This window comes from Podarcis raffonei, chromosome 14 (genome assembly GCF_027172205.1).
Source record: "Podarcis raffonei isolate rPodRaf1 chromosome 14, rPodRaf1.pri, whole genome shotgun sequence".
Classification (NCBI taxonomy): Eukaryota; Metazoa; Chordata; class Lepidosauria; order Squamata; family Lacertidae; genus Podarcis; species Podarcis raffonei.
In genome coordinates, this window is record NC_070615.1 from 14,345,034 (window position 1) to 14,358,234 (window position 13,201).

The 13,201-nt window shown below is 43.5% G+C and overlaps 1 protein-coding gene across 2 annotated transcripts; it reads left to right on the top strand.

Moving 5' to 3' along the window:
* Positions 1-102: 102 nt before the first annotated feature.
* On the top strand, positions 103-13,123 carry BLOC1S6 (biogenesis of lysosomal organelles complex 1 subunit 6). Of its 2 annotated transcripts, none has more exons than XM_053365140.1 (6): positions 103-162; positions 5,721-5,931; positions 8,830-8,974; positions 9,173-9,260; positions 10,479-10,565; positions 12,393-13,123. In XM_053365140.1, exons 1-6 carry the CDS (start codon positions 115-117, stop codon positions 12,510-12,512), a joined length of 699 nt encoding a protein of 232 aa, XP_053221115.1. In that variant the 5' UTR covers positions 103-114; the 3' UTR covers positions 12,513-13,123. The 2 variants fall into 2 exon arrangements, with proteins under 2 accessions (XP_053221115.1, XP_053221116.1); XM_053365141.1 differs by lacking the exon at positions 12,393-13,123 and adding an exon at positions 11,245-11,410.
* The last annotated feature ends 78 nt before the right edge of the window (positions 13,124-13,201 follow it).

Below are 13,201 nucleotides of genomic sequence, written 5' to 3' on the forward strand. Positions count from 1 at the left end.
TCTTATTCTATATCAGGCACGTCCAACTCCCAAGAGACTGTGATCTACTCACAGTCTAAAAAGTTGTTGAGCTGTGTGTGTGTGTGTGTGTGTACTTCAACCTGGGACACCCCCATGATCAACTGTTGGACATGCCTGTTCTATACGTTAAAACTGCAAAATGTGTGTATTCCATCAATTTCAGTTGCCATTCTTCTTTGGCTGGGACCTCACTCGTTTTCCATTTGGGCTGCATAGTAGCATACATAAATAGTCTTTTTTGACAACTGGGAATTTCCCTCTGAATTATCCCCAACCAGAAGGACTCTGGGGTTTTTTGGAAATGTGCTTTTAAACATCTGTATATGGTACTTTACTCTCACTGAAATCAATGGGGCTTGGAGGTAAATCTTGCCTTATATTAATTATAGTTCTTACAAGATACGTCAATTGGCATTCTGCACTGACAGTACAACTTGCTAGACCATCACCAAGAAACCTCAATTGTGCTCTATGCTTCTTCTCACCAAATGTTTAACAAAACTGTTAATAATTTCTCATGAGAAGCAAGGACACTACCCTACGCAAACGGAAAATGTGCTGTTCTTTGTAGAGCACAAAAAAGTCACATTGTACATAACCAGCAGCTTTATCTTTCAACCACAAAAACTAGAATAGCAAAATGCTTGCAGTGGTCATTTGGTCATTAGCAGAAGTGCAAATTTTACAATGCTTTTAAAAAGATTGGACAAAGCAATACTCTGCAATGAAAAAGTGCTGACATAGCAGTACAAAATCCTCGCCGTAGATACCTTTTAAATTGCTCACAGCGTGATTAACAGCAGTCATTCTGGCTTGCATCTGGATTCTTTGCTTTGCTAAATGCTGTGGCTTCCTGGGCTTAGCAAAGTGTTACCACCTTCTTATGGGCAGACATTCTGCACCTTCAAGAGCTATATGTTAGGCAGAAAATCAACAGGTGATGCCTGTTTATATCTCGCCTTTCCTGCAGAACTCAAAACAGTAAACAAGCTCTCCAATCTTGGCACTGAGCAAATTTGCTTATATTCAAACAAGTTTGTTGCTTCCCTTCCCTTTTCAGCCCATCCTTATGCTAAAGGGAAAAAGGGGCTCCTGTATCTTTTAAAGTTGCGCAGAAGATTATTAACAGCTTTAGGTAGGTGGAGAAAAGCTGCAGCTGCAGCTAGTGTAAAATCTAGGAGCCAAATTAATAGCTAGGGTCAGAGCATCACCTTGTAGCACACCTGTTCTGGCCCAACTGCTCTGACAGCTTATACATTTCTGAGCACAATTCAAGAAGTTCTGGTTTTAATTCATAAAGACTTATGTGTGAGTGTCAGGAGGTGGTTGGAGGATGGATGGCAGCTAACAGATGGAGGTTGAATCCTGACAAGACAGAAGTACTGTTTTGGGGGGAATGGGCGAGTGAGTGTGGGGGAATCCCTGGTCCTGAATGGGGTAACTGTGCCCCTGAATATAATAATAATAAGGACCAGGAGTGCAGCCTGGGAGTCATGTTGGACTCACAGCTGTCCATGGAGGCACAGGTCAATTCTGTGTCCAGGACAGCTGTTTACCAGCTCCATCTGGTATGCAGGCTGAGACCCTACCTGCTCGCAGACTGTCTTGCCAGAGTGGTGCATGCTCTAGTTAAATCTCCCACTTGGACTACTGCAATGCTCTCTACTTGGGGCTAGCTTTGAAGGTGACCCGGAAACTACAACAAATCCAGAATGTGGCAGCCAGACTGGTGACTGGGAGCGGCTGCCAAGACCATATAACACTCTTACCCAAGGCGGTTTAGTTGAGTAATCACATCTAATTCAATGAGCATTACTCCTGTAGCAGGAACCCCCCCACCCCAATCATTCTGTTTGTACAAACTTCACACACACACACACACTCACACACTACATACGCCACATTTCTGTTATAAATTCATAGAAAAATCAACCATACATCGGATTTGCACTGTTCCATTTTATTTTACTCCATATGACAAGGACTATCAAAGGGGGGTGGCTTGGTCCTGGTCAGCCATAATCCCTTCACCATCCCAGCACATCCACAGGAGCCCTGCCCAGTTGCTATGCCAACCCTGATGGTCCTAGACAGAAGACAATCAAGATCACAAAGAACTTCCATATGGGAGTGGATTCAGCTTGGACTGGAACAAAGGACAATGATCAGATCTTCCCTCAGGAGGCAGGAAACTGCGACTACATTTTGTCTTCAGAGAATAATTCCTGGGGAGGGGGAAAGGGGGAACCAGCCAGGTGACAGGACACTCAGGTTACCACCACAACTCCTCCCTCAACCCCTCCTTTCTGTAATGTATGCATGATGTTTCTGGGGGTGGGCTTGACCTAGGGGATGGGAATTTCAAAAGTTTTTATAAGGTCTTGCACACCATTTTTCTGTGTCTTTCCTCTCTCCTGCAAGTGAGGGGAACACCCTGTTGCAACAGTTCAATAAAGGCCAAGCCTACAGGCTGCTGTTTTGCTCCAAGTTATCCTGGTTGGTGTCTTTACTTTTTGTCCAAGGGAGCCCTCGGATTTTTCCGGTAACACTCCCTAGTAGAGCAAATCAACTGGGAAGTTAAGTCCTACCGCACTAAGTGGAACCAATTTCCAAGTAAACATGCACAGGATTTGGCTGCTAACCTTGTAAATTTAAGAGCAGCAAAGGAAAAAAAATGTTTTGGAAATGTTTTAATTTGTTTTAATTAAGGTTTAACATTCCTGGTTTACTTCATTTTGATTTCTATTTTTTCTGAATGAACACTCTGACCTCCTCCACCCTCTGGACAATACATTCTTTAATCTCTGAAGGCTGTGAAACGGTCTGTTTTTAGCTGTTTGAAAGGTTGCACGTTTCACTTATTAACTTACTCAATTTCTGCATTCCATGGAGGCAAGGCCAGAAAATATTTGACAACTAATTCCCTTTTCACAATATACAGAAGTGTGGTAAACAGATTAATATGCAGATTGGTGTAACTGATTCCAATCCAAAACCATTCAATGTCAGGAGAGGGTGGGGCTTTGTTTAAATACATAATCATCATCACCATTCTTATTATTTACATTATTTAAAGCTTGCTCTTCATTAAACGTTTTGAATCCTAGAGCAAGGGATATGGGCGCTTCTGTTTTTGTCAGGCTACTAACTCTTTCTGAAGAAATATGGGATTACCAGCTTTTGGAGCAATCACTGAAGCCTATTGGAGTCAACTTATGCACAGTCAGGGGATAATGTTTATACTTTGAATAACTTGCCTTGCTGGTTTGTGCATATCAAGCTGCTCTTTGGATTATGGTTTAAAATGATGGAGGGCAACTCCTTATAACAGATAAATCAATTAAAATTCAGGATAAACCAGTTTATCCTGCAGCTGTGCCCAGGAAGATGATTCTCCCACTAGTAACAGCAAGCAGAAAGCCCCCAAAGGGTTTCAAGGTTTGTCACCCAAAAGCTTTGGATCAGCTTCATACAAAGCTCCGCAAATCCCCTAAGGGACCCTGAAATTGGCATAGTGAAAAATTGCAAAGCAACATTCCCCATACCTACTGTCTTGGCTGGCACAAAGCAATAGAGCTGCCATGTTGCGCTTTCTCCCTGACATCCTTTAGGATTGCTCTGAAAAAACTGGATGGCAGTTTTGAGGAAATGTGATCAAAAGTCAACTGCTCAGCATGTGACATAACTTATGGAAATAATGGATAATTATAAACTAGATATTATTCAACATGCAGTTAATACAGAGATGTAGAGGACCCATGCTGGGGTGGAGGGAAGTCGCAATACTTCATTATACAACTGTACTTCATTTCCAACACTTTAGGATTGCTTTTGTGTATATTCTGATGGAGAAGGATAACCGTGATGTATTTTGAAAAACCAGGAACGATTAAACTTGGAGCAAAAGTCAAGTGCTCATGGTCCCCTTTAGAGTTACCATGAATAGTTTTCTTTTTAATTGGCAGCTTCTGCTTTTAGATAGATAGATAGATTCTTTATTGTCATTACACACGTGCAACATTGCACAAGTGCAACGAAATTGGATGCCATCCCTTAAAAACAACAAAAGCAAAACAACAACAACAACCAACAAACCACATTCCAGCCACACCCACACCCATCAATCTCCCAGGTCACACTATCGAGTTACAGCATTCAAAAGGGCCACAGCTCTCGGGTAAAAACTGTTTTTCAGTCTATTTGTCCTTGACTTGATGTTTCTATATCTCCTGCCAGAAGGCAGTAGTGCAAACAGACTGTATCCCGGGTGAGATGAATCCTGCAGGATGTTGTTTGCTTTCCTAAGACAACGGGAACCGTACAATTCTTCCAAAGATGGGAGAGGTTGACCAATAATCCTTTGTGCTGTGGTTATGACCTTCTGGAGCACCTTCCTCTCCCTAGCTGTACAACTGGAGAACCAAGCACAAATACAGTATGTAAGAATGCTCTCTATGGAGCCTCGGTAGAAGGACACCAGCAGTCTCTCACTCAGATTGTTCTTCTTTAAAAGTCTGAGGAAATAAATTCTCTGCTGGGCCTTCTTCACCAGAGCAGTGGTATTTGCGCTCCAAGTCATGCCCTGATCGATAGTTACTCCCAAAAACCTGAATTCCGCCACCCTCTCCACCCGTTCCCCATTGATATGCAAGGGCTGAATGTCCGCCTTTTTTTTCCTGTAATCCACCACTAATTCCTTGGTCTTAGCCGTATTAAGAGCCAGATTGTTCTCTCCACACCAAACACAGAGCCGCTCCACCTCGTCCCGATAGGCGGACTCATCCCCTCCTGAAATGAGCCCTACCACCGTAGTGTCATCAGCAAACTTGATGATTTTGTTGCTGGAATAGGTGGCTGTACAGTCATACGTATAGAGAGCATAGAGCAGGGGACTCAACACACAACCCTGTGGTGAGCCGGTGTTAAGGCTAAGGGCTGTGGACATATGTGACCCTACTCTAACCCTCTGAGAACGTTCTGACAAAAAATCCAAAACCCAGAGACAGGTGGAGTTGGAGAGTCCAATCGCCTCTAGCTTGGACACCAGTCTATGGGGGAGGATAGTGTTAAAAGCTGAGCTAAAGTCCACAAACAGCAGCCTCACATAACTCCCCGGCTGCTCCAGATGGGACAGAGCAGCATGGAGAGTGGTGGTGATAGCGTCCTCTGTGGATCTATTTGCCCTGTATGCAAACTGGTAGTTGTCAAAAGTTGATGGAAGACAGGAAATAATATGACGGCGCATCAGTTTCTCAAAACACTTCATGATGATTGGAGTCAGTGCAACTGGTCTGTAGTCGTTCAAACTACTGATTGTGGATTTTTTAGGCAGAGGGACAATAGTTGACGACTTCAGGCAGGGTGGGACAATAGACTGTGTTTTATTGTGGGGTGGCTCCTAGTTTGCCCCATAAAATTTATCTGGGGATATTCTACTTGTGGAATACTATGGTGCTGTTTCTCTTTTTTCTTTTTCTCTCTTTCACCATGTTTGGCGCACTAATAATAATAATAATTTATTTCTACCCCACCCATCTGGCTGGGTCTCCCCAGTCACTCTGGGTGGCTTCCAACAAAGATTAAAAATACATTAAAATTATCTACTTTCTGAACTTTCAATAAAGATGTTTTTTTTTAAAAAAACAACAACATTGCTGTTCGCCTCTAAACTTTTCTTTTATTATCTCTATGGTTCTCAGGCGCCCCTCTTCCTTCCTACGTCGAGGCTGGCTGCCTTTTTGACCGGAAGGCCTACTTCAACTTCCGGCTTTGGCGGGGCCTGGCGTTGCCTTGCCTTCCCCTCGAAAATAAGTATCTTGTCTGTCTGTTTCGCGAGGGAGGAAGCGATGAGTCTGGCGGACCCGCTGGACGTGAAGGCGGCTTCGCAGGGCCGAAACGACCCTGCTTTGGGTATGTTGGCTTCGGCGGCCGGGGTTGCAGTTGCGGGGGGTTGGGCTAGATGACCGCCGGAGGTCCCTTCGCGGGACCCTCAAAGTCTGAACGGATTTGATCGTCTCGCTCTTGGTCCGTTTGGGAAGACATCTAGTCCGCTCACAGGTCACAGAGCTGCGGATCGTGCGGGAGGAGCCGTCCAGGACCGCAGCAAAAAAGGGCTCGCTTCCATCAAACGTCGTGAAATGTATATTAAGCCCGTAATAAAATATCGCGGGGTTGCATCCGGCTTTAGCCCTACTCGGAGTAGACCTGTTGAAAACTGGGACATGGCTGGAGAAATCCAGCCAGAAGGACGGAGTATAAATATTATTATTATTATTATTAGACAGATTAGCGGGTATAAATATCATCATCGTCATAAATAATTGTATTTTATTATTGGCTAACTCGGATCCCATTAATCTCAACAGGTCTGTGCTTCAGTATAACTGTTTGTTGGGGTGCAGCCCCTCAGTTCTTGAAAGATGCCACCGGGTTTTTGGGTTTTGTTCCAAAGGATGTGTTTTCGTTTGTTTGTTTGTTTGTTGCATTGCAATGACATCTTCTAGATATGGCAAAAGAATAAGATAATATCCGAACTGCTAGAAAGCTAGTGGAAAACTCCATGTGTCAAGTCCTTATTGCTCACTTCAACCAAACATGGGGGTTTTTATGTCCATGTTTCCATGTACTCAGCTACTCAAACTAGGGAAAGAGCAAAAAAATGACTCTGCTGTAACTAAGGCCAATTGGATTTAATAATAATAATTTTATTATTTATACCCCACCCATCTGGCTGGGTTTCCCCAGCTACTCTGAGCAGCTCCCAACAGAATATTAAAAACATGACAAAATATCAAATGTTAAAAACTTCCCCAAACAGGGCTGCCTTTCGATGTCTTCTAAAAGTCAGATAGTTGCTTATTGCCTTGACATCTGGTGGGAGGGTGTTCCACAGGGCAGATGCCACTACCAAGAAGGCCCTCTGCCTGGTTCCCTGTAACCTCGCATCTCGTAGGGAGGGAACTCCCAGAAGGCCCTCGGAGCTGGACCTCAGTGTCCGGGCTGAACGATGGGGGTGGACACGCTTGAGACCCAAAATAGGTTACCCAACTTGGTTGCAGATAATAAAAAGCATGCTTTAAAAGGTTCTGCTTACCTTTGTTTGTTTGGTAAAAGTGTATGCGCCTCTTGATTGGTTTGGTTTGTTTGTTTGTTTTTAAGACTCAAAAGCAGTTTACAAAAGGTGAAACAATAAAATAAAAGTCACAACCGTACTCTAGCAAGCGGCAAAAAGAGTACAGTGCGACTTCACGGGAAAACTGCCAAAAATTGAAGAGATGGGTGGGTGAATTTGCAGGCTGAAGATTGAGAGGTGAGCTTTCTCACCTTGGATAAATGTGGAAAATAAGGTGGCCTTTATTTATGCATGTTGTTCAGATTACCCAGTAATGATCACCACAGCATAAAATACAGTGGTACTTCGCAAGACGAAATTAATTCGTTCCGCGAGTTTTTTGTTCTTGCGAGTTTTTTGTCCTGCGAAGCACGGTTTCTCATAGGAATGCATTGAAAATCAATTAATGTGTTCCTATGGAAACCGCTTGCCGGGCTGGCGGTGCGGAGAAGGGCTTTTCTCCCCACCGCAAGCCTTCAGGACAGGTCCGGGAACAGAGGGGAAGGCGCGCTGCGCTTCTCCTCTGTTCCCGGAGCTTGCGGGGCTTGCGGTGAGGAGAAGAGCTTTCCTCCCCACCGCCAACATTCAGAACAGCATTCTGAATGTTGGCGGTGGGAAGGAAAACCCTCCTCCCACCGCAAGTCTTCAGGACAGGTCCGGGAACAGAGGGGAAGGCGTGCAGCGCTTCTCCTCTGTTCCCGGGGCTTGCGGTGGGAGGAGGGTTTTTCCTCCCCACCGCCAACATTAAGAACAGCATTCTGAATGTTGGCGGTGGGAAGGAAAACCCTCCTCCCACCGCAAGTCTTCAGGACAGGTCTGGGAATAGAGGGGAAGGCGCGTTGCGCTTCTCCTCTGTCCCCGGACCTGTTCTGAAGGCTGGCGGTCCACCGCCAGCCTTCAGAACAGCCGTCCGAAGGCTGGCGCGGGGAGAAGGGCTCTCCGCCCCACCGCCAGCCTTCGGAGGAGGTCCGAGGACAGTGGGGAAGACGCGCTGCGCTTCCCTGCTGTCCCCGGAGATTTCCCTATGGGCTTTCGTCTTGCGAAGGAAGCCCATAGGGAAATTCGTCTGGCGAAGCACCTCGAAAAACGGAAAACTCTTTCTTCTTGCGAGTTTTCCGTCTTGCGAGGCATTCGTCTTGCGAGGTACCACTGTAATTTTAGCAGGGATCTTGCATTACTCTGCTCTTTAGTGTTTAGGGTTTTTAAGTGCTTGTTATTTGGTTGTATTTTGTATGCTTATTCATTGGGGTTTTTAATTTTGTATTTACATCATTAATACCGTATTTTTTGCACCATAACACTCACTTTTTTCCTCCTAGAAAGTAAGGGGAAATGTCTGTGCGTGTTATGGAGCGAATGCCTGCGGGTGGCGGGGGGGATCTGCTGCAGTCGTGAGCAGAGGATCCATGGTTCCCCTTCCTTCCCTCCTCTGTGGTTACAAAGCATGGATCCACATGGATCCTCAGGATTTTTGCATTGGGCTACTCCAAACTCACTGTCAGATCACATGTCTGTGGCCACAGCATGAACCACAAAAATCATATATCCACTATTTCGTTTAGAATATATTTTTTCTTGTTTTCCTCTTCTAAAAACTACATGTGTGTTATGGTCTGGTGCATGTTATAGAGCGAAAAATACGGTATTTGTGTGCACACGTATACACATTTGATAAAAATGTATGACATCTGTTACAGATTCTAACGATAATTCTCCCGATGAAGGATTAATAGAAGACTTCACTGTTATAGACAAGAAAGCTGTGGAGCAGCTAACAGAAGGGCTGATTTCACATTATTTACCTGATCTACAACGATCAAAACTATCCTTAAAAGAGCTAACGTATGTAAACAATCAAAATGCACATGTTTCTTTTTCTTTCTTTCAAATGCTAAATACTGTAGATTGTTTGTAAGAAAAGAATAAGTCTCCTTTTATTTTTGACTCTTCTGGCAGCAGCATTTGCTCTTCACTAAATTCTGTAACTGAATATGTGATTTTATTGTGAAATATGTGTAAACTATTGCGTTCTTCTTTCAGACAGAACCAAGAAGTACTACTAGAAACTCTGCAGCAAGAAATCTCAAAGTTTAAAGAATGTAATTCTGTCCTTGATATCAATGTGCTAGTAAGTGTGTTCTGTCAGATAACTGTTTGCTTTTTCCTCAGTTTTAAAGGTCGTGTTTGTACAAAAACACTACAAATGGAATCTTGTATTTTGAGAAAATCTATGCTAAGTGGGAAAGCCTAAACACAGGATAATTAACCGCAACCATGGAAATTTAGCATCTCATTCTGAAGTTTCATATCTTGCATATTTGTATTCACAATTTTCTCTCCTTTGTCCTTGGCACATGTAACATGGGAGTACAGTGGTACCTTGGTTCTCAAACTTAGTCTGTTCCGGAAGTCTGTTCCAAAACCAAAGTGTTCCAAAACCAAGGTGCGCTTTCCCATAGAAAGTTATGCAAAACAGATTAATCTGTTCCAGACTTTTAAAAACAACCCCTAAAACAGCAATTTAACATGAATTTTACTATCGAATTACACCATTGATACATAAAATAAAAGCAATAATCAATGCACTGTACTATAAAATAAATAAGACAGTACTGTAGATTATAAAAATTAATTCCCCCCCCCCTTACCTGCAGTGATGATAGTCATTGTTTGGATGGGGGGCTTTTATCCATTTCTGCAGTTACACAATCAATCAGTAGTTGAACTGGGTTCCACACAGTCACAAAAACAAATGAAATGAAAAAGCCTCAAAAACAAAAACGCAAAATAAAAAGCAAAAACAAAAGTGCCAAATGTAGCCCATTCCGGAAGTCCGTTTGATTTCTGAAATGTTGAAAAACCAATGTGCAGCTTCTGATTGGTGCAGGCGCCCCGGAAACAATAGCCGACAGCCGCATCGGACGTTTGGCTTCTGAAAAATGTTCAAGAACCTGAACACTTACTTCCGGGTTTTCGGCGGTTGGGAACCAAGGCGTTTGAGAACCGAGGTACCATTGTACTCCCCATCACACACTGTGAGACTTACTTTTGAGCAAACATACATAAATGAGAGTGCATGTCAGTCTTCAGGAGTAACTCTTGATGTGGTACGACCTTTTAGAATAGATGGATTTTTAGCACACTCTAGCATCGTACATCCCAATCATTATGCAGGTTTAGGTGGAAGTAACTCTCACTGAGAAGGTGGAACTTAATTTCCAAGTACGTACGCATTGTATTACAACTTTTCACTTATTTCAGTAACTTCAGGCCATTACGTGAGTTGCTGATTTTGAAGTTATATGTTCTACTGAATTCTTGCTTTTTTTGTTGTCGCTCTCTTAAGTTTTCAGAAGCAAAGTACTATCACAACAAGTTGGTAAACATTAGGAAAGAGATGCTACTGCTGCATGAGAAAACATCAAAGTTGAAAGTGAGTTTTGTTTCACTTTGACTAACAAAGGTTAAAGAGTACTGCTTATTTCTTTGTTCTTTGAGGTCTTGCAGATCAAATTTGCTCTTCATGCTCTGCTTTTGCTTTATGTTTTCATTGGGAACTAGCATTTTCTTAATTTTCCAGTTTTTGAAGTAGTTATCTTTCTAATGAAAAGTTTGTGTACAGCAGAATCCCTAGTACCATTAATGCTACCATGAGGAGAATTCATCAGGCTACCAAAGTTACTGTAATATTATGATATTGCAATCTTGTTAGTATGTTTGGGCTGCAATCATCTATACTTAGTGACACTTACTTCTTTGTTAATATACATACTATCCAGTTGTACATCTAAGATTTAGGTCTCTAATGAATGAAGGTGACAGTCCTATGCTTGCTTAACCAGCAAGCAAGCACCACTTAACAAAATAGAACTTCCCTACAAGTAAGCATACATGTGCTGTATTAAAATTAACGATAGATGCTACCTAATGATGAATTTATCTTCTATTCATACATATGCTAAATATTCAGTCCATATATTGGCTGCTCATAAGTGTTGTTTCAGTTGCTGTACAGGTAGGAGTGTATGTAAATATAAATACAGAATCTATTAACAGGCTTTTTATAGAATTATTTGAATTTTGTGTGTGTGCTGCACGTAATTTTTCCTTAGATAGACCAACAGCACTCCCTGTAATAGCAAACTCAGGTGGTGAGGACTGGTAGAAAAAGAATAAAAGCAAGGCTGCTGGAAAATAAAAAGAAGTTACAGTCGTACCTTGGATCTCAAACGAATGCCTTGGCTCCTGAACAAATCGGCTCCCGAACAATCAAGACCTGGAAGTGAGTGTTCCGGTTTTCAAACGATTTTCGGAAGCCGAACGTCTGGCGCGGCTTCCGATTGGCTGCAGGAGCTTCCTGCAGCCAATCAGAAGCCCTGCTTTGGTTTCCGAACGTTTTTGAAGTCGAATAGACTTCTGGAACGGATTCCGTTCGTCTTCCAAGGTGCGACTGTATTGTCATTGGCCTCTGTGGGAGGGACCTGTGAGGTTGCGGAAGGACTAAATATCAACTTAGGGAGCATTCCGCAGGGACGCGGGTGGCGCTGTGGGTAAAACCTCAGTGCCTAGGACTTGCTGATTGCATGGTCGGCGGTTTGAATCCCCGCGGCGGGGTGATCTCCCGCCGTTCAGTCCCAGCTCCTGCCCACCTAGCAGTTCGAAAGCACCCTTAAGTGCAAGTAGATAAATAGGTACCGCTTTATAGCGGGAAGGTAAACGGTGTTTCCGTGTGCTGCGCTGGTGCTGGCTCGCCAGCTGTAGCTTCGTCACGCTGGCTACGTGACCCGGAAGTGTCTTCGGACGGTGCCAGCTCACGGCCTCTTGAGCGAGATGAGCACGCAACCCTAGAGTCGGACACGACTGGCCCGTACGGGCAGGGGTACCTTTACCTTTACCTTAGGGAGCATTCCACACACCCCTAAAAAAAGCCTGATGTTGTCTGTGCACACTGAATAGCCATGGAATCCAGTATTGAGTGTCAATTGGAAAAGCAAGTGGGAAAAATGTGTGAGTGGGGAAGAAAACAGGATACTATGCTTAGAGGGAATGGCTGGCTAAAATCCTGAACAGGAGCACTTCTGTTAGGTTGGATCCACTGTGACATTATGTTGCAAATCCCACTTGGTGTTTTTTTGGGGGTGGGTGGAGTTCTCTGAAAAACCTCAGGAGAAATAACAATGGGATATCGTTGCCGCTGTGCTGTCAAATCTAATTCTACAGCTTCAGGAAAGTCACATTCTTTTCTGGCTTTTCGTTTCAGAGAAGAGCTCTCAAACTCCAGCAAAAGAGGCAGAAAGAAGAACTGGAACGAGAGCAGCAACGGGAAAAAGAGCTCGAAAGAGAGAAACAGCTAACGGCCAAACCTGCTAAAAGAACATGAAAGCCGAACGTGTATTGGCTTGTCGAACTAATTACACTATTCTCTGGACTTGGTGGGGAGGCCCATGTACGCACCTCATGAACCTGATGTTCTTCCTTGCCAAGAAGTCTTTATTAGTTCAGTATTAGCGTTTCCAGGTTGCTATTTCCTAATCAGGAAAGCAGGAACAGGGAACTTACCAGCAGCTCAAGATGCCTTTTTGATTAACGCTATACAGCTTAACGTTCCTGCGTCAGCCTTTTTCTTACTTCCCACAAATAGAATCTTGCATTCTTTAACAGCATCTTAGATGGTCTTAGGTTGGTGCATCCTTGCCCCACGTACGAATGTTTTGTTGATAGCTGACCTCTACCTCATTAACTGTAGGCTTAATCTTTAAGTCTGGTTTACAATTCTTGGCTCGTTGATTCTCCCTTTCCTGTTGCCGTGTACAAAATAAGCAGGGCAGCTGTAGACCGACTAAGAATGAGAAGCCCGCATGACAACCTTGTCCGTTTTATTTCAACTCCAAGAACAATAGGCACTGCTGGCGAAGTGAGGCTTTTAGATTCAATTATGTCGTCTTCCGATCATGTCAGAATTAAAGTGTGTCTGTAAAAACCCACAGCAAATGAGCGCTCTTGCATAACACTGATTTCAGTGGTGGCAGTAGTGAAGTTTACGTGGCAAAACTCTTGGCTCTGCATACG